The 22,835-nt window shown below is 45.6% G+C and overlaps 1 protein-coding gene across 6 annotated transcripts in view; it reads right to left on the bottom strand.

Annotated features, from left to right (window-relative positions):
* The window catches only part of ASTN2 (astrotactin 2), an 877,839-nt gene that overhangs the window by 591,028 nt on the left and 263,976 nt on the right, over positions 1-22,835 (bottom strand). For 4 of the 6 annotated variants that reach the window (XM_032419129.1, XM_032419127.1, XM_032419126.1 and 1 more), the window contains one exon: positions 16,336-16,488. The exons of 1 other annotated variant lie outside the window; for it this stretch is intronic. In XM_032419129.1, the coding sequence (XP_032275020.1) occupies positions 16,336-16,488 (153 nt within the window). The remainder of the gene's footprint in view (positions 1-16,335; positions 16,489-22,835) is intronic. One more of the 6 variants, XM_032419131.1, reaches the window with a different exon arrangement.

Here is a 22,835-nt window from a genome sequence, read left to right on the forward strand (position 1 = left end):
TGTGAAGATTTAATTAGATATATTGAAAAAAAAATGGGCATGGTGCTTGGCACAAAGTAAGCCCTTGGTAAATAAGGATACAATGACTGCTAGTGTTCTAGAAACCATAAAGTGCCAGCAAATATAAGAGGCTGCCTTCCACGGGCAGGCAGCCTTTGTTTTTCAGCTCAAACTTTCGTCTTCTGGGACACAGAGGGGTAACAACATTAGGAGGGAAGCAAAGGAAAGAGACTATGCAGTGGGGCTTATGACCCCCTCCCTCTCCGCCCCTGCCCACTCTTCCTTCACCCCTCCACCTCTCCTCTGCCCTTTTCTCCAAGGTGGGCGAGTGGCTGAATTCTCTCCACCGGTCTCTACAGCACACCAGTCTGTGCTTTTGTGGGATGATGCGCTCACCGCGGTCAGCACCAGGCCTGGCCCGTAACACTCGCATAGACATTTTTTTGTTGTTGTTGAATTGAATTGAATTTACAGAAATTAAGGAGACAGGGTTTGGGTGGGCCCTGGTATGGCATCTGGGTCAGCGCATGATCTTGGATAAACCTCACCCCTCGTACAGGCCTCAGTTTCCCATTTGTCAAAAAGGAGATTTCCCTGACCTCTTCCAGCTTAAGGTTACAGCTGCAGCATCCTGGACAGAGATCTGAGCTGGGAGTTGGTAAACCAGGGTGGTGGGCCCAGATCTGCCACTAACTCACGGTGGAGAAGCCACATCCCCTCCCTGGGCCTCAGCTTTCTTGTCCGCATTATGGGGTGATTTCTAAGTACCCATCTCTCATTCCCAAGTTGTGAATTTCTAGAATATTTTATTTTAGGCTTCTTTGAGGCTCAAGTTCAAGGCATTTAAGCAGTGTTTGACATGATGGGGAAGGAGTGTGTTTCCTTTTATCCTGAAGTGGCCACATTGTACTGGAGGCCTCTCAGATCTTACTGGATGAAAGCTCCCATAATAACACACAGTAATAATTCATTAATATTGCATGCAATCATTAAAGTAGCATCATATTATTCTCAACTCAGATGGTATCTTTTAAACGAGAGTGCACTGATGCTTTAGCAAGACAAATGAAGGCAAAGAAGGACTACTGTCTGCGCCACTCACTCGAATCTTCTCTACATGCATTTTAACACAAAGCAAAGTGGCATAAGGTAGTGAAGACAGTATTGGGTTTGGCTTTAAAAGCTATGGCTTCACTGCCAGGTTCTTTTACTTTCTAGCTGTGTGACTGCAGGCAAGTGACTCAACCTCTCTGGGCCTCAGTCTCCTCATCTGTGAATGCTTCTCCGCCCTCCTCCCAGGGTTGTTGCAAAGATCATCTAAGATAATGGATGTGAAAATCTGTTGTAAACTGTAAAGCTCTCTGCAAACACGAGCCACTGCCATTATGGTAATAAAAAGCAAATGGCACATGAATATTTCACAAGCACGGGCTGGGACAGATTACTTGTAAAGTACCCCCATCTAATGGGGTTTTATAAATACACACTCCCTGTCCTTATTATGAACTTCCTAATAATCTCTTTCTAAAGCTCATCTTCAAACTCCTTTTGTCTCCCCTGTCATTTCTTCTTAATATCTCCTCTCTCACACAGCTATTTATTACTGAATGCTGGGTGGCATTTGGGGAGAGAGTGGGTCAGAAAAATCCACACATCCATATTTTGTACGGAGACGTAAACAAAATGAAGCAAGGACACCTCGATTTTAAGCTAAGATATTAAAAAATATACATCTTCCTGGTGGGTCTGCCACAGTCGCTCCTATTAGTAATACTTAGTCTGAAATTAAGTTTAACAACCCCATCCCCCTATGTAGCCTCAAATCCATTCACAGGTGACATTAATGTGGAAAGGGAAGAAATAAGCTCAGATGCATTTTTTTTCCTTTTTTTTTCCTCTTAAAAAAAAGTATAAATTTTACAAAGCCTTTTGGAGTCTCTCTTGGCTAAAGGAGAATTCCTTTTGCCATTAACTGCTCCTGCAGAGAGAGCTCGCTAGCTGCAAGATCATGATGAGGGTAAGCATTAATTAAATCTAACTGCGAGAGAATAATTATGTACACATATCCATCAGGGCAAGTTGTCACTATCCAGTAACAAAGTTGGATACAAATTCCATCAGCAGAACTGTCAGGCGGCTGTTAAAAGGATATAAATGTGTCCCAAAAGGATCATTTCATTTAGGGGGGGGGAAAATTGGATTGCAAAGGATTAATGAGGCGAGGGGTTTGTGTTTTCAATTGAATGTAAAATGCAAACCGAGGAAGTTGTGATATCATCATTTAACCTTAATGTTTAGCCACATTTGGATTTCTAACACGTGGTGGGGACAATTAGACCTTGTGCATCAAACCAACATTTCCATCATGCAATGAGATGAAAGGCTGGATATCTTGAAGTTATATCGCACAAAAGTTTACAACAAAATCATAACATCTCATTTACACAGATGGCATATTCTTAATAATTATTAGGCGAGAAAATGAATGCAAATCCCACCAGGGTGATTCGGGGATTCAGGAGAGGGCCCTTTTTTTGTGACTGCCTTGATGTCTGCTGAATTTCAGTCCAAACTCTGTGGCCTGTATGTATGCAGAGGCCCCACTCAGATGACAGAACTGCAAGTCTTGGCGGCAGGTGCCGCAAACAGGCACAGCTACAATGTAGGAATAGGGACAGTGGCGTTAGAAGTAGGTCCAAGTGTACGTCCAGGCTCCACCATTGACTGGCCATGTGGCCTTTGGGCTACTGACCTCATGTCTCTGAACATCAATTTCCTTTACAAAATAGTGTTATAGAAAACTAGTTACAATAAGATATTTGAAAGCACCTAGAACAGTGACTGGCACAAGATAGGTGGCCAATTACTGCTGTTATTCCTATCAGATCTATGTCCCAAGGTAGGAAACAAATCACAACCTCAGAAACAGTTCCTCCTGCGCTGTCATCCTGGCTGGGGCAATCATGGGTAGTGATGGTTTCCAGCCAAGGCAGGGACTAGGAAGCCCACCTGGTTTCACTGCATGCATGGTGGACAATGATACTGGTCAACACCAAGGTCATTTATTCCAATGCACTTACAACAATTTGTAATTGTTGGTTGACTGCCTACCTGTATCCTCCTCCATAACTTGAGCCCCATAGAGGTGAGGACCCCGTGTGTGTCTGGTTTTCTACTTCATCTCAGGACCTAGAATGATGGCTCACACTTGGTAGGAAGTCAGGTCGGAGGCCCTGGGCAGGGACTCAGCAGGAAGGGCTGGAATCGGGAAATGGGAATCAGGTACAACAGCAATAGAGAACAGCTAGGGAGAGACTCATTCTATGCTGGGGATGATGCCATAAGGATGGATGATCTGACTTGCCTGACTGTGCTGGGACCACAGAAGCTAATCTTAGAATGAGGCCAGAGTCTATCAGAGATCCTAGCCATTCTGGGATGCTGTAATTATCAGGGTAACGACCTAGTCTTGAGTTCTCAAGATCCTGTCAAGTTATTTTTAGGTAGTCCTGCCTGAAGGCATGACTTCTTCAAGACCTTCCCCAAACTTGGAATGTATGCAGATTGCTGTGAATGCCACAACATTCTGCTGAAGGGGATTGCACTGACCCATCTCGGCCAATATCTCTGGCAAGGTAACCAGGGTGACGCAGATAGAGAAGGAGTTTGTCAATACAGCTGTTCCCTGGAACCTTCTCATCTGCGCTAGACCATACATAGGGCCTTTGTATTTCCAGAAGAGAACCTGACAAAATGGACTATTTCTATGGCCTGAAAAAGAAATATGAAGAATATTGATTGAAACAAAAGACTACTACTTTATCTTGACAGTGAACATTTTTCTGGAAATGTTCCACTACCACATCACCTACACACACTCCCATCTATTCTGCACAAAAACAAAACAAAACAAAACAAAAAATAAAATCAGTGTACACAGATTGCTTCTCCCTATTTCCACCTCTGATTGAAAGAAATACCTTTCAGAGGGATAAAAATTAAACCACATTTAGTCATAAATTGCAAAGAGTCATCATTGAAAATAAAATAAAATTTCAGGAAATTGGGCCAAATCCAGAAAACTGAGATCATAAAATGTCAACACCCATAAAGAGAATCTCTCTCTTCTTGTGAAAAATCTTTAAACTCTAATTCTTTTTTTTTTTAAGATTTTATTTATTTCTTTGACAGAGAGAGACACAGTAAGAGAGGGCACACAAGCAGGGGAAGTGGGAGAGGAAGCAGCAGGCTTCCCACAGAGCAGAGAGCCCGATGCGGGGCTCGATCTCAGGGCCCTGGGATCATGACCTGAGCCAAAGGTAGACGCTTACCGACTGAGCCACCCAGGAGCCTCTAAACTCTAATTCTTGGAGGCAGAATTTTATATACGTTCATTTGATTATATTTTTAATAGTATAGTTTAATATTCTGTATTCTGATTTTTTTTTTTTAAAGATTTATTTATTTATTTGAGAGAGCGAGAATGAGAGAGAGAGTACATGAGAGGGGGGAGGGTCAGAGGGAGAAGCAGGCTCCTCGCTGAGCAGGGAGCCCGATGCGGGACTTGATCCCAGGACTCCGGGATCATGACCTGAGCCGAAGGCAGTCGCTTAACCAACTGAGCCACCCAGGCGCCCTCTGTATTCTGATTTTGCCTACTTGATCTAACAGGAAGATTTCTGTAAAAATCTTTGATTTTTGATTATATATTAGTCAACCTGTCATCGTACTTCCCTCCATTTTTTTTCTTTATATATTTTGAAGCTTTGTTGTTTCTGTATGTAAGTACAGATTTCATTTGTCTCCCAGTGAACTGTTCCTTTTATGATTAACGACCCTCTTTATTTCTAAGAATTTTTTGTTTCTTGTTGTAAAGTTTATTTTGCCGTATATTTCTACTTCTCCCCAAGCTTCCGTTTCATTAGTATTTGCTTAGTATATATTTTTCCTTTACCTTCCCTGTCAAACTTTCCATATCTTTATGTTTTAGGAAGATCTCTGGTAGACGGCATGCAATTGGATTTTACTTAATGTAATCTATCTCTGAATTTTAGTTTCCAAATTATATTTATTGTAATTACTAATGCTTGGGTCCTTATTTCTACCATGTTACGTTTCAGTCTCTTATTTTTTAGTTTTTATTTAAATTCCAGTTAGTTAACATATCGTGTAATATTAGTTTCAGATGTAGAACTTAGTGATTCAATACTTCCATACAACACCCGGTGCTCATCCCAAGTGCACTCCTTAATTCCCATCACCTATTAAATCCATCTTCCCATCCCTTCTGGTACCATCAGTTTGTTCTCTATAGTTAAGAGTCTGTTTCTTGCTCAACATCACTCGTCATTAGGAAAATACAAATTAAAACTACAATGAGATACCACCTCACACCTGTCAGAACGACTAAAATTAATGACTCAGGAAACAACAGATGTTGGCGAGGATACGGAGAAAGGAGAACCCTCTTACACTGTTGGTGGGAATGCAAGCTGGTATAGCCACTGGAAAACAGTATGGAGGTTCCTCAAATTAAAAATAGAACTACCCTACATCCAGCAACTGCACTACTAGGTATTTACCCAAAGAATACAAAAATACTAATTTGAAGGGATACCTGCATCCTGATGTTTATAGCAGAATTATCTGCAAGAGCCAAATTATAGAAACAACCCAAGTATCCACAGACTGATGAATGGATAAAGAAGCTGTGGTATATATATAGAATGGAATATTACTCAGCCATAGAGCAGAATGAAACCTTGCCATTTGCAATGACATGAATGGAGCTAGAGAGTATAATGGTAAGCGAAATAAATGTTAGAGAAAGACAAATACCGTATGAACTTACGCATATGTGGAATTTAAGAAACAAAAACAACAGAATCCTAGGGGAAAAAAGAGAGAGGCAAATCATTCTCTTCTTGCTCTTGCTTTCTCTTTGCCTTTATCCCACCACACCCTACTGCCCACCTGGAGTCACCATGATATCAGCTTCTAAACTTAAAGCCCGAGCTTTGCGTTTCCTTCTCATTCTTTACAACTGAGGAGTTTCCTTTCTTCATCTTTGATAAACTTGCAGTGTTTCAAAAATTCTAGTTTATTCCACGTGGGCGTGGGGCACACGTGTGCAAGCATATGTGTATGGAGCAGGAAGAAGGTCAGCTTCGTGTGCCATGCTGTTGAAAACTTACCATATGCCTCACCAACATTCTTTTCATTTAGATACCGGAGCTTTTGTTAGAAACAAAAACATGTTCATTTTTGAAAATAAGTATTCTAGAATTGTGACTTTTCCCCCAAGATATTGAGGTCCAATATATAAATATGAAGTAGGAGCTTGATGGAAGAGTCCTACCTACTCAGCCACATTCCCTTGTCCGCTCCCTGAATGCCTCTTTGGAATACAGCTTGACAATTCTTGCTCATGGTCCATGAGCTCTACCTGGTATCCTCAGGATATTTAACCACCTCTATCTCAAACATGGGAAAAAGCAAAGCCTTCTCTTTATAATCTTCTAAGTGATTTACCCATTCGATTACAGTTGAATTAGAAAAACCCACAAGCTGCCAGCTTCTATGTGTTTTATCCAAATTCTCCAACAGTCAGTCTTGGTTGTAGGGAATATGGCCTACATGATTTTACATGTTCAAATGGCATGAAAAGAGGACAATGTTGTAAGTCAGGGGACTTGGAAATCCATTCCTGGGTCTGCTAATTCTTCTCTGCAGCATGGATGAGGTCTTCCCATCCATCATTTTCTGCTTCTATGAGCAGGAAGGATCAGACAACCTTGAAATTCATTTCTATCTCTGATGGACTAAGAGAACCTAAGGAGTTATTTCCCTCAGTTGTGTGCTGAAAGCCTGGGACAACGATGCCTCTGAGACATCTGGATTCACCTATGATCATCCAGCAAGTAGACAGTCAAGGGGTTAAATCTAGGATTCTCTCAGTCCACATCTGAGAGGTTCCCTTACACCAGGGAGTGCAGGTCAAATCTAATCCACTGCCTGTTTTTGGTGTGGTCTAGGTGCTAACAATGGTTTTTACATCTTTAAGTGGTTCAAACAAATCAAAAGAAGAATATGTTAAGATGTGAAAATCATATGAAATTCACATTTTAAAAGTATCCATAAATGCATTCCATTCTTTTGATTAGTAGAACTCTATTACAAAAAAATGGTACTTTGTTATTATTATTATATTTTGAATTTTGTCAGATTTGTGGAAAATTTTCTCTCATTGTGTAAGTGCCTACATAATCCTCAAGTTTGCCTCTTGATCAGCAAAGCTTAAAATATTTCCTATCTAGCCCTTTACTGAAAAATTTTGCTGATCCTGCTTTAGACCATAAGGCCTTACAAGGATGGAGCCAGGGTCCAAAATCAACTACCTTTTGTATACCACAAGCCAGGCTGGTTCAAACAACAGCTTGAGATCCAAACGACATTAGCCCTGTTAAAAAAGGCTGGTTAGCAGAGGTGTAAAAATTACATGTAGTCTTTTAATCAGCTATAGATGGATTCAAATCTGGGATGTGACTGTCCCTGAACAAACTGTATCACATTATACAAGTTCCTTCACAGATCTGAGCCTCCATTTTTCCATCAGCAAATTGGGAATAATTATGCTTGCCTCAGGGGATTGTGCAGGTCAGCCCAGGCTTTAACATAAGATAGAGGCTTAATAAAATATCGATACCTGTAGGTATTGTAAGAAACTGCCCAATAGGGGTATCTGGGTGGCTCAGTTGGTTAGTGTCTGACTCTTGGTTTTGGCTCAGGTCAGGATTTTAGGGTTGGAAGATGGAGCCCAGCATCGGGCTCTCTGCTGGGTGTGGAGCCTGCTTGAGATTCTCTCTCTCCCTCTCCCTCTGCTCCTCTCTCACTCTCTCTTTCTAAAATAAATTAAAAAATAAAAAACAGTCCAATATTTTGTCCCTTTGTCATTTAAGAGGTAAACTCTTATTTCCTCCGCCCTTGAATCTACAACAATCCCGTGACTTGCTTTGAGCAACAGAATGAAGCAGAAGGGATGATGTGTGCCTTCCAGGCTTGGGCCTCAAAAAACCTTGCATCTCCCATTCTTATTGTTTTTGGAACCCTCCACCATTTGAACACACCTTGGATAGCTGGCTGACCACAGGTATGTGACTGAGGTCAGCTTAGCCTACCCCACCCAGACCAGAAGAACTGCCCAGCTGAGCCCAGTCCAAATGCTCAACTTGGATTAAAAGCCCGATAAATGGTGGCTGTCCTAAGTCACAGAATTTGGAGGTGCTTTATTATGTCATGACTCTGACACAGTATCTGTGCCATTCTGATAAAAGAAAGATCTTAGAGTTGTGACCTCAGGCCCCACCAGCACCTAGCCCCCAGCCTTGTGCTAAGGCTACATGGGATTGCCTCTACTCGCTGCCAGGCCAGGCTGAATTGACTAAGAGCCCCCTGATATATTTCAAACAGACAAGGAAAACCACCTGGAGGAGATAAACACTTTCAGCAATGCAAACTTCTCTGAAACATACATCAGAGATTTATGGAGGCGGCTGTGTACTCTGACTACAAATCAGCTCTCTTGTAGCTCAGCCCAACATGGGAATCACTAGGCTGCTGGTGGCACTGGCCCTCTTGGGAAGGGCCTGGGGCCAAGCAAAGGAAAGCCAGAGCCCGGGGGTAAAGGCTTCGCCATCAAATATGCATGACATTCCCTGCCTCTGAAGGTGCCAAGACTGATTTCAGGATGCAGCTAATCCACAGAGTGCAGCTAATCCATAGATTGCCTAAAGGAGCATCTCCCTAAACAGCACATTCTCACAATGGCCCTGGGACATAAGAATGGCAGGTTTCCTCACATCTCCAGGTGCTAGGGGTGGAAACCCAACGAGATTAAGCAGTTTCCCTGAGGACCCAACTGCACTTAAGAGCTGGAGTTCCAGCCAGGGTTTTCTGAGTCCAAATACTTTTCAATAGACAACCATGCTTCCCCATCAGATTTATCATCAAAGACCATTTAAGTCAGAGGGGACCTGTGGAAATTATCTAGCACATCACCTTTGCTTTCCAAATTAACAACAACAAAGATTTATTGGGTATTTGCCATGTTCAATGCAGCCTGCTGAATACTTCACATGCATTAACTCGAATCCCCCAACCCCCTAGGAGGTGGCCGATTATACAATTTGTAGATTAGGCAATGCCACTTTAGCCCACAAAGTCACTTCCCAAAGTTGAACGAGTCAGAGGCAGAACTGGGATATGGATTCACATCCCTCTGACTTCGGAACCTGAGCTTGTTTCCACAAAAACACACAGCCTCTTAGATGGGGACACTGAGGCCCGGAGGGTTGAAAGTCTTGTCCAAGATCAGGCAGCCTGGGTGATTAATTGTCCATTAATCCATCAAGCATTAACTGAGCATCTGCTATTTGTCAGGAGCTAGGCTAGTCAATGAAAGCACAGGCCTGACCCGGACATAGCCACTGCACTTCATGAGTTTAATTAAGGGAGAAGAGAGGTGGTCATAAATTACTCTAATAAAAGGTAATAAATGACAAATATCACAGGGCAGATAGAGAAGAGGTTATCAGAGCTTCTGGCTCCTTTATCCTCCCTGACAGATACACCCCAATACGCTCTTTTACTGCAAGACACTGTCCTCAGAATGTAGGCTTATGTAAATATATATATATATTTAATACGCATATGTATTATATATATATATATATATTTTTTTTTTCTGTTTATTGGTAACTGGCTATAAACTATTCACTTAGTTGGAGGAAAATATTCAGAAACATTAATGGCTTTAAATTATCTGCCTTCCTGGGTTGTTGTGATGCTTAAATATTGAACAGGCAGCCCCAGGTTCCATCTTTATGTCTCTGGTTCCCATCTTTGTTCCGCTAACCTCTCTTCCCGCTTAGCAGCCTTCCCTTTCTACCAGGGAGGTTTGGGTAAAGGTCCCTGCCCTTTTTGCTAAAGCAAGTCTTGAAACTGCATAATTAGAATGAAGTTCTGCTGGAAACCATGAGATCGTTGCAGGGAGAGGGGGAGGACTGGACACATGTCAGCTCTCTGGGGTCTGGCCCTTTGTCTGGGATGAAATTGTTCTTTTTTCCTCCACCTCTGTGCCATGTCTCGTGCTGGATGCTCCTCCCTGCCCCCACTGCCACGTGCCAAAAGCCTGCTTGCCCTTCCAAACAATGCCTTAGGGTGACTTTCTTTGTGAAGTCTTCAAATTTGTCCTAAATGAAAAGCGTATATACTTTCTGCAAGCCCCTGAGGACAGGGCATGGCTCCCTGAGGTCCGAGGACATCTGACTCTTGTCCTGACGCAGAGAGAGATGCCTCACCTTCCAGAGTCTTCTAGCCCCTCAACACCCTCACGGTAGCACTGACGATGCAGAAACACTGGTCAGTGCACGAGAAGCTACAACCGCTTCCTTCCAGAATCTAGACTAGGCTGGTACCATTTCACAGCTTGAAGATCCTACTCGGACTAGCCGGGACTAAAACCCAAGTCATCTGGCAACTGCAGTGTGGGCTCTGTCTGCCCCGAGGTCACAGTTCCACAGTCTACTAGCTGGATAAACTTGGGCAAGTCACTTAACTGATAGTTGAACTTCCTCTTTTGTAGACGGGGACAATTACAGTCCTTACCTTATGGGATCTGGGGAGGTTTTCAATGAGATAATATGTGATAAGCACAGTACTTAGAATATACTAAATACTCTAAATGCTTGGGAGATGCCAGCGCACCACATCTCCTTAACCATTTGTATTCTACGATGCTCCCAGCTATCTTGTTTTATCCATCTATCCTTCCATCCATCCATCCATCCATCCACATACTCTCCCATTCAGCTGACTGCTATTCTATGCCCGTTCTGTTACACATTGGAGCTACAGAGAGACATAAATCACTGTCCTTCCCATCATGGGACTGTCAGAGCTGGGGAGGGAGACAGATGTGTTCACATGTATTTACAATGGATTGTGATAAAGGCTGAGACAGCAGCACGGGGCCACATGTGCCCAGACAAAGGAGTGGCCCACTCAGCCGAGGTGAGGGCTGAGGGCGGGCCGAGGGTGTGTTCTTCACAGAGAAGATTTTGAAACTGAATTCTCAAAAATGAGTAGAAATCTGCTGTCTGGGGTACAAAGAAGAGAGAAAAGGAGGGTGTTTTAGGCAGAACATGATCTGTACACAGACTTGGAAAGCAAGGCAGGTTGGCTGAATGGAAGAATGGCCAGTGTGCCAGAAGCCACAGAATGCAGAGGCTTGGGACTTGGAGGGCGCTAGGGGCAGGCTGGAACCAGGCTAGGAGGGAGCCTTGTGTAGCAGACTACGGCAACTTTTTACACTATTAGGCATGTTCCTTTCATCTTATAGATTCTTGCTTCTAAAATGGAGTTAAGTGTACCCCAAATGGGTAATGATACTGATATAAGTAAAAGTAATAATAAAACAGTAGTGATAAAAGTAACACAATGGAACACACATATTCAATGTGCACCTTTTGCTGGGCTCTGTGCTCCCTGTTTTACAAGCATTGTCTCATTTGCTCCTATAGAAACCCTTTGAAGACGGTACACCATAAGCTTGGTTCTTCTTCCTGGGACATCGATATTGCCTAAAGACTTGAGAAAATGATAAATAATTTAACCGAAAAAATGAGGTAGCATGATTTAAACTAAAACAAGCATGTGCATGTTATGAAATAGAATGTCATGGATTTTTTTTAGGTGGAACCTGGAATTTGGGGTTTATGACCGATGTCTTTCAAATACAGCTATAGACCCTTTGGGAGTGTGTTGATTCTCACATGTCTTTAGGAAGACTTCCCCACAAAAGCTTGAGATGCCCCCAAGGCAAGTGACAGAGGATCAGGGAAATGTAGGCAGGAGAGTGACATGGCCCGATGTAGTGTGTTTGCAAAAGATCGCTCCAGCCCCCAGGGTAGAAGATGGATTTGTGGATGAAGGGGCTGTTGCAGGACTCTGGATGAGGAATAATGGAACCTCAGCCAGGTCAGAGGCAGTGGCCCAGAGAGCATGGGGCAGAGCTGGGAGCTGGGAGCCTCTGTGGGCCACATGAGCAGAACCCTGATATCAGTGATAACATCAGCTACTCATTATTGAGTCAGTCGCCCAAGTGCCAGGTCCTGGGCTACACATTTTGTAGGTATTATCCCACAACCCATATATGACGTTGGTATTATTAATGCCATTTTACAGATGGGAAGACTGAGGCTAACACAGCTTCTTCATTTGCTTAAGCTCATTCAGTTAGCCCATGGTGGTTAGTTCAATTTCAAATAGAAAAGCCCCACTTTTAAACCACTAGCTAAACTTCATCAACCTCAGGATGCTCTTCCTCATATCACAAGCAATCTTCCCCGGCTTTAGTTTAGCTCCAACACATTCACTGTTCACTGCCTGTGGACGCTGGGGAGTACCTGCCCAACAGCTGCCTCATAAAACCCTGTTGGAGTCCCCCACTGCCTTCCTCTGTCCGCCTAAGGATGATGCACTTGAGCGTCCACGAGGCCACTCAGGAGGAAGCCAGAGCCACAGACACACATCCGAGCTGCTTTTAACCATGTGCTTCACTCCACGACCCTGGTTCTCCACTGCCCACTCCATCTGCTGCAAACCGCTGAGCCCCACGGCCTGGGCACAAAGCCCACAGAAGCAGAGAGAGGCCAGGTGCTCCCACTCTGAGCCAGAAGGCCCGACACTGCCTCTGCGGCAGGGAGAGGAGCCGGGCAGTGACAGACCGAGAATCCAGACCCATCGGACCGTATCTGGGGCTTCCGAGGGTCAGTGTGGGCAGACGGAGCACTTCCAACATCGCGTGTCTAGGATCGTCTCTGTTCCTTGAGATGAGAATAAATGTTCCGGCGGGGGGGGGGGGGGGGGTGGGACAGAGTCTGTGGTCAAGACGTTTGCACAGATGTGGAGATAAACAAAGAAGCCCAGCTTTCTGTTCTACAGGACTTCCTAGGATCTTCAAGAGTCGAAGATGCATTTGGCAATTTCCAAGAGGCAGAAGGAGAATGCAGAATTTCTATGACTTTTATGGGCCATGGAGTTCTTCAGTCCAAGAAAATCTTGAGGACCCATGGTGGTAAGCATGTGAGCTGGGAACTGCGGGGCTGGTGCATGCTATCCTTAGTCTCTCTTGCAAAAAACCTTATCCAATGGTGGCAATAAAATCACGAGCACAATGTTATTAAGCCATTTTGAAAATTGCCTTAACAGCATCCACTTGAGCACAGTTAATGTGCTATCCATCAGAGAGTCTATCTCTAGGGGAAACAAGATTCCCTGGAGGTCTGTACCAAGAGGCTTTGGTTTATCTTGGATCCCTCCTACATCACCAATTCAGAAGTTATAAAACTGAGCCACTTTCGAATGATCTTTGAGGTTAATACACTCATTTATTCCACAAATATTTATTAAACACGTTCTGCACATTCTATGTATTAGGTTTATGAATATGAAACACATTTTTTGAGAGGAAGACAGTAAGCAAAGAAAAATAATTTTAGACCACATTATTATGGAACAAGTGAAAAAAGGGTTATATAGCACGTCTTGGGGTAGAAAGCATTAGGCTGGGTGGTCATGGAAGACAGTCTGGAGGAGCTCATATCTGCGATGAGAGCTGAACAGTGGGAGAACAGCCAGGAAAGCAGCCAGGGTCGGGGGGAGGGTGTAAAGAAACACAGCAAGGGGGAGACAGCAAGTTGTCAGATTCGAAAGTGGGGAACCATGTGCTGGGTTCCTGCAATCTGAAGGAAGGCAGTGTGGCTGGATCACGAGGAAATGCCAAGTGAGTCAAGAGAGCAGAAGTCAGATCCAGATGGAACAGGAGATTGGCAAGTAGTTTGGGTTGTAATCTAAGGACAACAGGAAAACCACTGAATGATTTTAATCAGAAAGGGACCTTATCTGGTTTATGTTTCTAAAAAGATTACTCTGGCTACTTTGGGGAGACAGAATTTCAAGGAGGGCATAGTTGCAAGCGGGAGTTGAGAGGTGGCAATGGTCATAATGGTGATGAAGAAAGGGGGGGACAGATTCAAGACACATTTAGGGGGAAAATGCATTTCTTCTCCCATTAGTTCTCTTAGGCCCAATTTGACTTGTAAATCAAAATAACTTGATATCCAATCATCATCTAAGTCAAACAGATTTTCATTAATAAGCAAATTCTGAAATTCTGCCTGAAGAGTGAAGGCCAAGTTTGATGGACAAGTTTGAAAAAAAGTTCCATGTGGCATCGTTTATGGCACTGTTTAATGGTGAATTATCAGAAACAGCCCAAATGCCCAAGAGTAGAGTCCTCATTAAGACAGTTATGGTGCAAAAGAGGGATTTGGCGGGGGAAGAATTCAGTGGTATAGCGAATGTTTTGGATAGGACACTAAGGACATGAATTCAGACTGGCATTGAGAACAGAGGGGAGGTTATGGACTGGGAGTCACTTGTACTCACGGGGGCTGTATTTGCAGGGAGGATCTAGGAGGGGAATTCTTGGTGAACGATGGAAGACAAAAGATGGATAGGTAAGGCTGAATGAAACTACAAATGACCCTGAACAAAAATAAGATAGGACAAATACATGACAATATTTATTCAGCTCCTGACACACATTAGCTGAGCATTCCATGCTGTCCACCTTCACCACTTCATCCGATCTTCACAGCAACGATCTGGGGTGGGGATTGACAACCCATTGTACAGAAGAGGAGACTGAGCCTCAGAGACATCCAGGGACTCTTTGAAAGCCACACAAGTTGAAGTTGACTGGGCTGGGAATAGCACTGCATGCTGCTGACTTCAAAGCAACTTAATCATCATTATGTATCAGTTCAACCTGGGGTTTACTATGTGAATTTCAAAAAGCAACTCCACCACCAACTTCTGCCTTGATATATGACCTCAGTTTAATGTGCAGATCCTCGGTGTAGCACAGGGTTCGGGATTTCACAGGATAAAACTGGGGAACACAGGTAGGACCTCACTAGCTTAGAACACAGTGGTTTAGTTAATGTTTGGAACCCAGCCGGTTTAGTTCTTCCTGGCTCTCCTACTTACTTGGGCGTCCCTTTGGGCAAGTTACTGCAGCTTCCTGTGCCTTGTGATATCATCTATAAAATGGGAATTACCACTGTACCTCCTACATAGGGTTTCTGAGAATCAAATGTAAAAAAGAGGTACATAATATTTAGCCTGCTACCTGGAGTAAGTGTCCATAAATGACAATTTCTCATAGGGTTAGAGAGGTCATTTAAGGCAGGGAGAATGGCATGGAAAGGAACACAGAAGTGGAATATACAGATTTAGATGAGACAGAAGAGAGACGAGAGCTCTGCAATGGTCTTGAATGTCCTTTCCACAAGCCCAGACACTTCTGAAGGCACTGGACAGCCACTAAAGCTCTGGAAGAAGAGGAGTGACGTCATTAGAACTATGTTCATAGGAACTAGAGACATGAGAGGCCAGAAGAAGAGAAGAGCTGTAGGCTACTGAGTGAATGTAAAGAAAAGGGAAGGGATTGGGATGCCAAGCAATGATAAGGGGGTTCATCCCATTGACAAAGTCATACAGATGACCAGAGAAAGAAAGAGGTGATGATGGTGATGATGATGATGAGGAGGAGGAGGAGGAGAGAATGGGAAGAGGAGGAAGAGAAGGAGAAGGAAGGAAAGATCTACCTTTTATTGCATGCTGGGTGGGGCACTGTGCTAAGATATCATAACAATCCTATGAGAGAGGAGTGGCATGGAGAAGCAGAGCAACCTGCCCAAGGTGACATGATTAGTTAAGAGTAGAACCAACATTTGAATCCGGTTCTGTCTCATTGACAGTGCTTCTACTCTTGACAGCGATACGACTCAGGCTATCGAAGAGTGACTCCAAAACCTGTTCTGGTATCCCAGCTTGGGGACGCCTTCCATGAGAACGTCCACCTCTCCTGCACTCTCCAAAGCGCCACCAGCTACGATGTAAAGGGCATCTACTGTGCTCGGGGCCCCTGTGAGGCACTTTCCATAGATTGTTGCCAATCTTCTCAGCCACTCCGAAAGACGGATGGTCCATTCCCGCCTCAGATGAGGCAGCTGGGGCTCAGAGACGCTCCACACCCAGGGGCACAGGTATGCTGTCTATAAGCCTCAGCTGAGATGACCAATCGGGGACACCGCGGCACGATTCTGGGAGTACAGGGCAGCAAGGGAAGGGGGCACAGCTCTTGCCGATACCTTCAGAACCTGGGGACAGCCCGCTGACACCCTGGCAAGCGGTGCTGGGAGGGCCTACCTCGAGACTTGCTCCTCCGCTTCCGCTTCCCTGCCGAGGCCCTGCGCGGGGCTGGCTGCAGCTGACCGATCTCGATGGGCGTGTTAGCGCGGAAACTCTCCTTGAACTTCTGCATCAGGGACTCCACTGTCTCCTGCGTCGCCTCAGCTGCTGCTACAGGGTGGGCAATGGGGCTGAGGTTAGGGCTCGGCCCACCCCCAGCCCCTGGAGGACTGGGCCTGGCCACCCTGAGTCCCTAGAGCTCCCTCCCTGACCCACGAGGATACAGAAGCCACAGGTGCCAGTATCTGTTGGCTTCCTCACTTATGCATTCAACACACACTGTTCCAGGCAGTGCCCCAAGCCCGTGAGATATGGTGGTGAAAAGTCAGACACAATCCATGATTCAAGGGGTTCATAGCTTGGAAGGACACATACCCAGGCATTCCCAACACTGCAATACTTTGGTGATAGGAGAGTACAGAGTACCCGAGTAGCACCGAGAAGGGTCCTTTCACCCATCCAGGGAGTCAAGGCAGGCTTCCTGGAGGAGGCACTATTTATACAGACACCTTAAGGATGAATAGGAATTAGCAAAGAGAGTAGAATCAGGGTACGGTTACTAAAGAGATTTGGGATAAGAAAGATTGCCTGGGTAGGAGGAGAACCATGTACAAAGATCTGAAGCCAGAAAGAGCATGATGCTTAAGCAACTGACAGGAGTTCAGTGTGGCTCCAAGGGAGCATGTGAAGACAAGGCCGGGCCAGAGAGGTAGATCACTGTCAATCGCATCAAGGAGTTTGGAATGCATGCTAATGGCGAAAGCTGTTCACTGAAAATTCACAGAAGACTGGCATGTTCAAAATAAGTCCCTTTGACAACAATTCCTAAGGAGAGTGTGGAGAATCCAACACAGAGGCTATTGCAGTAGCCAGCCAGAGGCCACGGTGGCCTGAACCAGAACAGTGGCAGTGCAGGAAGATGGCAGTCTGTCAGTCAAACATTTGAGGAGTACTGTGACATGGAGATCACTGGGTACAATAGCCCAACATTACTGAAGGGAAACTGAGCACCTGGGAGTGGAACACACAGATTTAGGTGAGACAGCAGCGAGACGAGATCTCTGCAATGGCATACGACTCCCTCCAAGCTAGCAAGTGGCAAAGTCAAGCCTTCTAACTCTGGCTCCAATGCTCCATTTTTATCAATACCCTCGATGGATTTGTTAGTAGCCTCATTCCTATAAAGTTTCAAAATTGAGACTGGTAGAAAGTTCCAGAGAATGCTAAGAGTGAGGTTAGAAAGGCAGAGAGAAAAAGGTGGAAGATAAAAGAGAAAAAAAAAAAGCAGAAAAGCTCAAGAAGGAAGGAGAGGGGCAACATAAAAAGCAAGGAGAAGAAATGGGAAGGAAGCTAAGGAAACCGTCTAAATGGCCTCGCTGCCTTTGTTCTGAGAAATTCCCAAAGAGAGTCCCAACTTTGAAATCTTCAAGCTCAGCCCTCCCTCCATCTATGTCTCTAGAGGCAAGGACGCTTCTTCAGTTTTGAGCTACCCGCTGTCTAAGGCCAGGAGATGGTATGTGCAAAAGATTCCTGTTTCTTTGAAGGGATTTCACCAGACTGGACAAGAAGGCTTCTGAACATCCCCACACCAACTTCTAAGGAGCTCCTGTTTTCCCGGGTAAGCTTTTTGGCTTAGACAGATGCATCTGGGGCATAGCTCATACCCAGGCAGCTGGTTTGGGCACTGGGCTCTGTGAGAAGCTCTGTCTTTGAGGACATAGGGGAAATCCATGCTTGCTCAGGCGAAGGCAATTGACAATACAAATGGACCACATGGTGGCATTATAACTTCCTCACCTGCCTGTCTTGTTGTCTTCCTAGATATCTCCATTAGGTCTACTTAAAGGTGAACTGAGAAGAACAACCCAAACATGGGACACCTACTCCAAGCCTACCATGCACAGCCCTCCAGCAAGAGGCTACCCTCCAATCCTGAGAAGCACTTCCACACCCAGTCCTGATGGTTTAAACCTAGAGATGAGCATGATTGGCCCCAAACTGTAAGAGTTGGACTATACTGTGGTCAAAAGTTTAGAGCAAGCCATAGTCTGAAATCCTCCAAGGGAGGGGCCCATATAGGTTGCCAACATTCATGCCTTCATTCATCTTCCTGTTCGTTCATGCATCCATTCAACAGTGTTTTCAGAAAAACCATAATGTATCTGTGACAAGTACAGGAGGTATTGTCTTAGCTTGGGCCGCCGGAACAAAACTCATAGATTGGGTGACTTAACAAAAATTTATGTTCTCACAGCTCTAAAGGCTGGAAGTTTTGAGATCAGGATGCCAGGATGGTTGGGTTCTAGTGAGGTCTCTCTCCTTGGCTTACAGACAGGCAGCTCGTCGTGAGCTCACATAGTAGGGAGAGAGAACCCGAGGCAGGGAGGCAGAGACAGAGATAAAGAGAGAGGGAAAGAGAGAGATCTTCCTCTTTTTCTGACACCCAGTCCTATCTGATTAGGGCCCCACCTTCATGATCTTATTTAATTTTAATTCCCTCTTAAAGATCCTATCTCCAGATACAGTCTGCTGTGGATTGACCTGTGTCCCTCCAAATTTCTTATGTTGAAGCCCTAACCCCCAATGTGACTATATTTGGAGATAGGGCTTTTAGTAGGTAATTAAAGTTAAATGAGGTCATAAAGGTGAGGTCCTCATCCAATAGGATCAGTGTCTTTATAAGAAGAGGAAGAAATCTCTCTCTCTCTCTCTTCTCTTGCTTTCCCCACGTACATGTATACGCTCAGAAAGGCCATGTGAGTACACAGTGAGAAGGCAGCCATCTTGCAAGCCAGACCCCAACTGTCTGGTGTCCTGGTCTTGGCCTCCTAGCCTCCAGAACTGTGAGAAAATAAATGTCTGTTGTTTAAGCCACCCTATCTACGCTATTTTGTTATGTCAGCCCAAGTAGACAAACACAGTCATACTGAGGTTAAGGTTTCAATATATATCATGCAGTCCATAACAGAAAAGACAAACAGCCCCCCCCCCCGCAAAGTGCTCACCATATAGACAGGATGGACCAAGATTAATGAAATGATATACACATACATGTAAAAAACTTTAAGTGACGTATACCACAAAGGAGAGGAGAAAGAGGATCCAGAGGCTCTCTTAGCGGAATATGACCTAGTTCAGGAAAATCATGGAAATTTGCTTTAAGGAGTGGGTAGTGGGACTAAGGGCTGAAAAAAGTAGGAGTTAATCAGGTGATGAGGTAGTGGTGGGGGAGGGGCGAGGCGAAGAGAACAGGAGAGGAGGGGAAGAATTCAAACAAAGAACCCTTTGAGGAGAAGGAATATGGAAGGAGCTGCACCACCACTCACTGGGACCGAAACACTGAAAGCAAGTGGCATGAGATCATGCTGGAGAGGTAGGAAGTCGTAACCCCAACCCCAACCCCAACCGTTCTGGGCCTTATTAAGGACAGAACACGCTGACAATTTTAGACTGAAGAGAGGCTTGATCAGATTTTCATGTAGGGAAGATCGTTCCAGCAGCAGACAGCAGAATTCACTGGAGATGGACAGAAATAGAAGTAAGAAGACCAGCCAGGAGGACGGGGCATTTGTGCAGAAGTCCACATACGAGATGATGATCCCTAGATAGAGAAGCAGAGGCAGAGATAGAGAAGTAGACAGCGGAGCAGAAAGAGCAGAGACAGAAACAGTGCAGACAGAGAATTGGGCACATCTGAGAGTTATCTTGCAGGCACAACTCCCTCAGGAGGTGGTGGCTGACTGGAAAGTACGGATGAGGGAGAGTGGCAGGTATGGAAGATGACTCCTGGCCTGGCTTCCACAGAGGCGTCATGAAGGCGCCTCTCAAGAAAGGGAGCTCTGGAAGAGAACACATTCCAGAGGACTGAAAACATGAGTTGGGTCTGAGATACGAATACCTGGTGTCTTCTGGACGTCTAAGGAGAGGTGTCGAGTAGACGGCAGGTTAGGTGGGTCTCACACTCACAAGAAAGAGCTAGACTCCTGGAGTCTCTGCACATGCGTTCCTTGGAAGAGGTACAGAAGCACGGTGTGTGGTGGTTAAGAACACGAGCTTCTGGCACAGTGTAGGCAATGGAACACATGTTCTTTCCTGATCTGTACGGGCTGTTCTCCATTTGCTCCCCATGATCCAGCCCCACCCCAGGCTCATTCCACCCCACTCTATGTCCTGGAGGCAGACCTTCTATGGACTACATCCCTGCTCCTTGTTACGTGGCTACCAGTTGGCTTTGCCCATTGGGATGCTCTGGTAGGATACAGGAGGAGAGGATTTGGACATAGGTCTTCCCTTGCTCCTTTCCTGTCTCTGCGCCTGATTCCCCAGAGTCTGGAACCCTTGACAATCACAGCTTCTTCTGCCAGGGGTCCCTGTCCATAGATCCAGTCCTCAAAGCCTCCAGGAAAACCATTTCCTCTCCCTGCCCCTTCGGTTCTAAGAGTCAGTAGTGGCTTCCTGATATTTCTTGTCCCTGGTTCTTCAATACCCCCATGTTGATTCTCTTCACTCTGCCTATGCCCCTATAAATAATTGCTTCATTGACGTTCTCCTAAAAGGCCCATCTGAAGGTGCCTTCTTTGTCCAGCTGAGACCTCCACTGATCCACCATCCCTTTTTGTTGTGCCTCTAACATTCACTGATTCTAAAGATCAGCCTCTCCCCATCCTGCTATTTCTGCTTCCCTTTCTCCTAAACCGATGCAGACAGGACTGGCTGGGAGGACAGGAAGACGTGGAGAGGGAAGGTTTGCTCCTCTGAGCTGCAAGGGCTTCTGATCCCGGCTGTAACAAATCCCATCCATCTGTTTGGCTGCTCTCGCCTTGGCAGCAGTGCCAAGAGCCCAGACTTACAGGGGAAGTGCCTGTGCAAAGCCCCTCCATGGCCCACCTTGTTCCACCTCCTGCTCTCCCCTGCCCCCATCCCCATGATCCCTTTCGGGAGCTCTATCAATATCAATATATCAAGGTGTCCAAACAAGCCACACTACCTCCTGGTACCCGCTGAGCTCTGCCTCCCCAGAGCAGCAAAATGCTCACCCGTCGCCTGGATGAATGCAACAGATGGTGCCTGATCTGAGCATCGCGGCAGGCCCAGGAAGGGAGGGGGAGGTGGGGAAGCTGCCTCTTTCTACCACAGGAGAGACTGTCAGGTTTAATGGGTATGAACCACAGGGCCCAAGCAGAGGAGCCCCAGCCCCCACGACAGAGAGAGGGGAGGAGAGAAAAAGGGAGGAGGGAGGAAGAGAGAAACAAGAGTGCAAAGGAAAAGTGTGGTCAGTAATAAAGGCAGGGGGCATGAAAGGAGGAGGCAGAGAAGAGTGGAAGGGAAGGAGAGAGCAGGAAAAGAATTCAGAGGGAAGGAGGGGGAGTGGCAAGGACAGGAGAGGAGACAGAAAAGGCAGGAGAAGGGAAAGGAGAGGCGAAAGAGAGGGCAGATCTTGAGGGCCTTTGCAAAGACATATGGTTCCCAGATACCAGGCAAGCTCCAGCCTGGTCCTCTGCCCTAAACGCCGTGTCTACCCTAGAGCCCAACAATTCCGCATTCAAACTCCCCCAACACACAGCCTGGAATGTCCTACCACCGACACTTGCAGAAGTTCAGGTTCAGTTTCCTGCACCACCTTCATCATCCTCTTTAATTTTTCTAGACTCATCTAGCCTCTGTAGGGAGAAAATTCACCATCCTTGAATACCAACTCTTTGCTAGGCAAGGAGCCTGGTATCTCCTTACGGTTTCTCATCTATTGCTAACAGGCTTGAAAGGTAAGTACCATTAGCTGGTGTTTAGAAATGAGAAAACTGAGGCTCAGAGAAGTTAAATCATCTCCTAAGGTCACACAGCTTAGAAATGGCAGAGCTGGGCAGTCGTTAAGCGTCTGCCTTCGGCTCAGGTCATGATCCCAGGGTCCTGGGATCGAGCCCCGCATCGGGCTCCCTGCTCCCTGCTCCGCGGGAAGCCTGCTTCTCCCTCTCCCACTCCCCCTGCTTGTGTTCCCTCTCTCACTATATCTCTCTCTGTCAAATAAATAAATAAAATCTTAAAAAAAAAAAAGAAATGGCAGAGCTGGGATGGGGACCCAGGTTACTGTAACACTGACGAGCCTGGCTCCATCCAGTGCACCACCCTATGCATCTTCTTTCTGGTTTGTTGGTGGATGGAAGTGGATAGTCCAGTCTTGAGGTTTGGAGGTTAGTTCTCAGGGCCTGGGAGGTGACTCCGACAGCCCAGCCCCTCTTAAAGCATCCAGGCAAGGAGCCCCAGACAACCTGGCCCTGGCTGGAACCAGGGGTTCACCTTGCCTGGAGACTGGCCAGCTATGCCAGAGGCATCTTGCTCAGTGTTGACGGTCAAGGCTGTCCAGCCTGGAGGTCCTAGGCTCAACTCATGCCCCATTTTGTCCCAGCTCTGTCTTACTACAGAACTATGTTCAGAGAACCAAGCCACAGGTTGGTATTAAC

The sequence above is a fragment of the Phoca vitulina genome, unplaced genomic scaffold, assembly GCF_004348235.1.
Source record: "Phoca vitulina isolate PV1807 unplaced genomic scaffold, GSC_HSeal_1.0 scaffold21, whole genome shotgun sequence".
Lineage (NCBI taxonomy): Eukaryota > Metazoa > Chordata > Mammalia > Carnivora > Phocidae > Phoca > Phoca vitulina.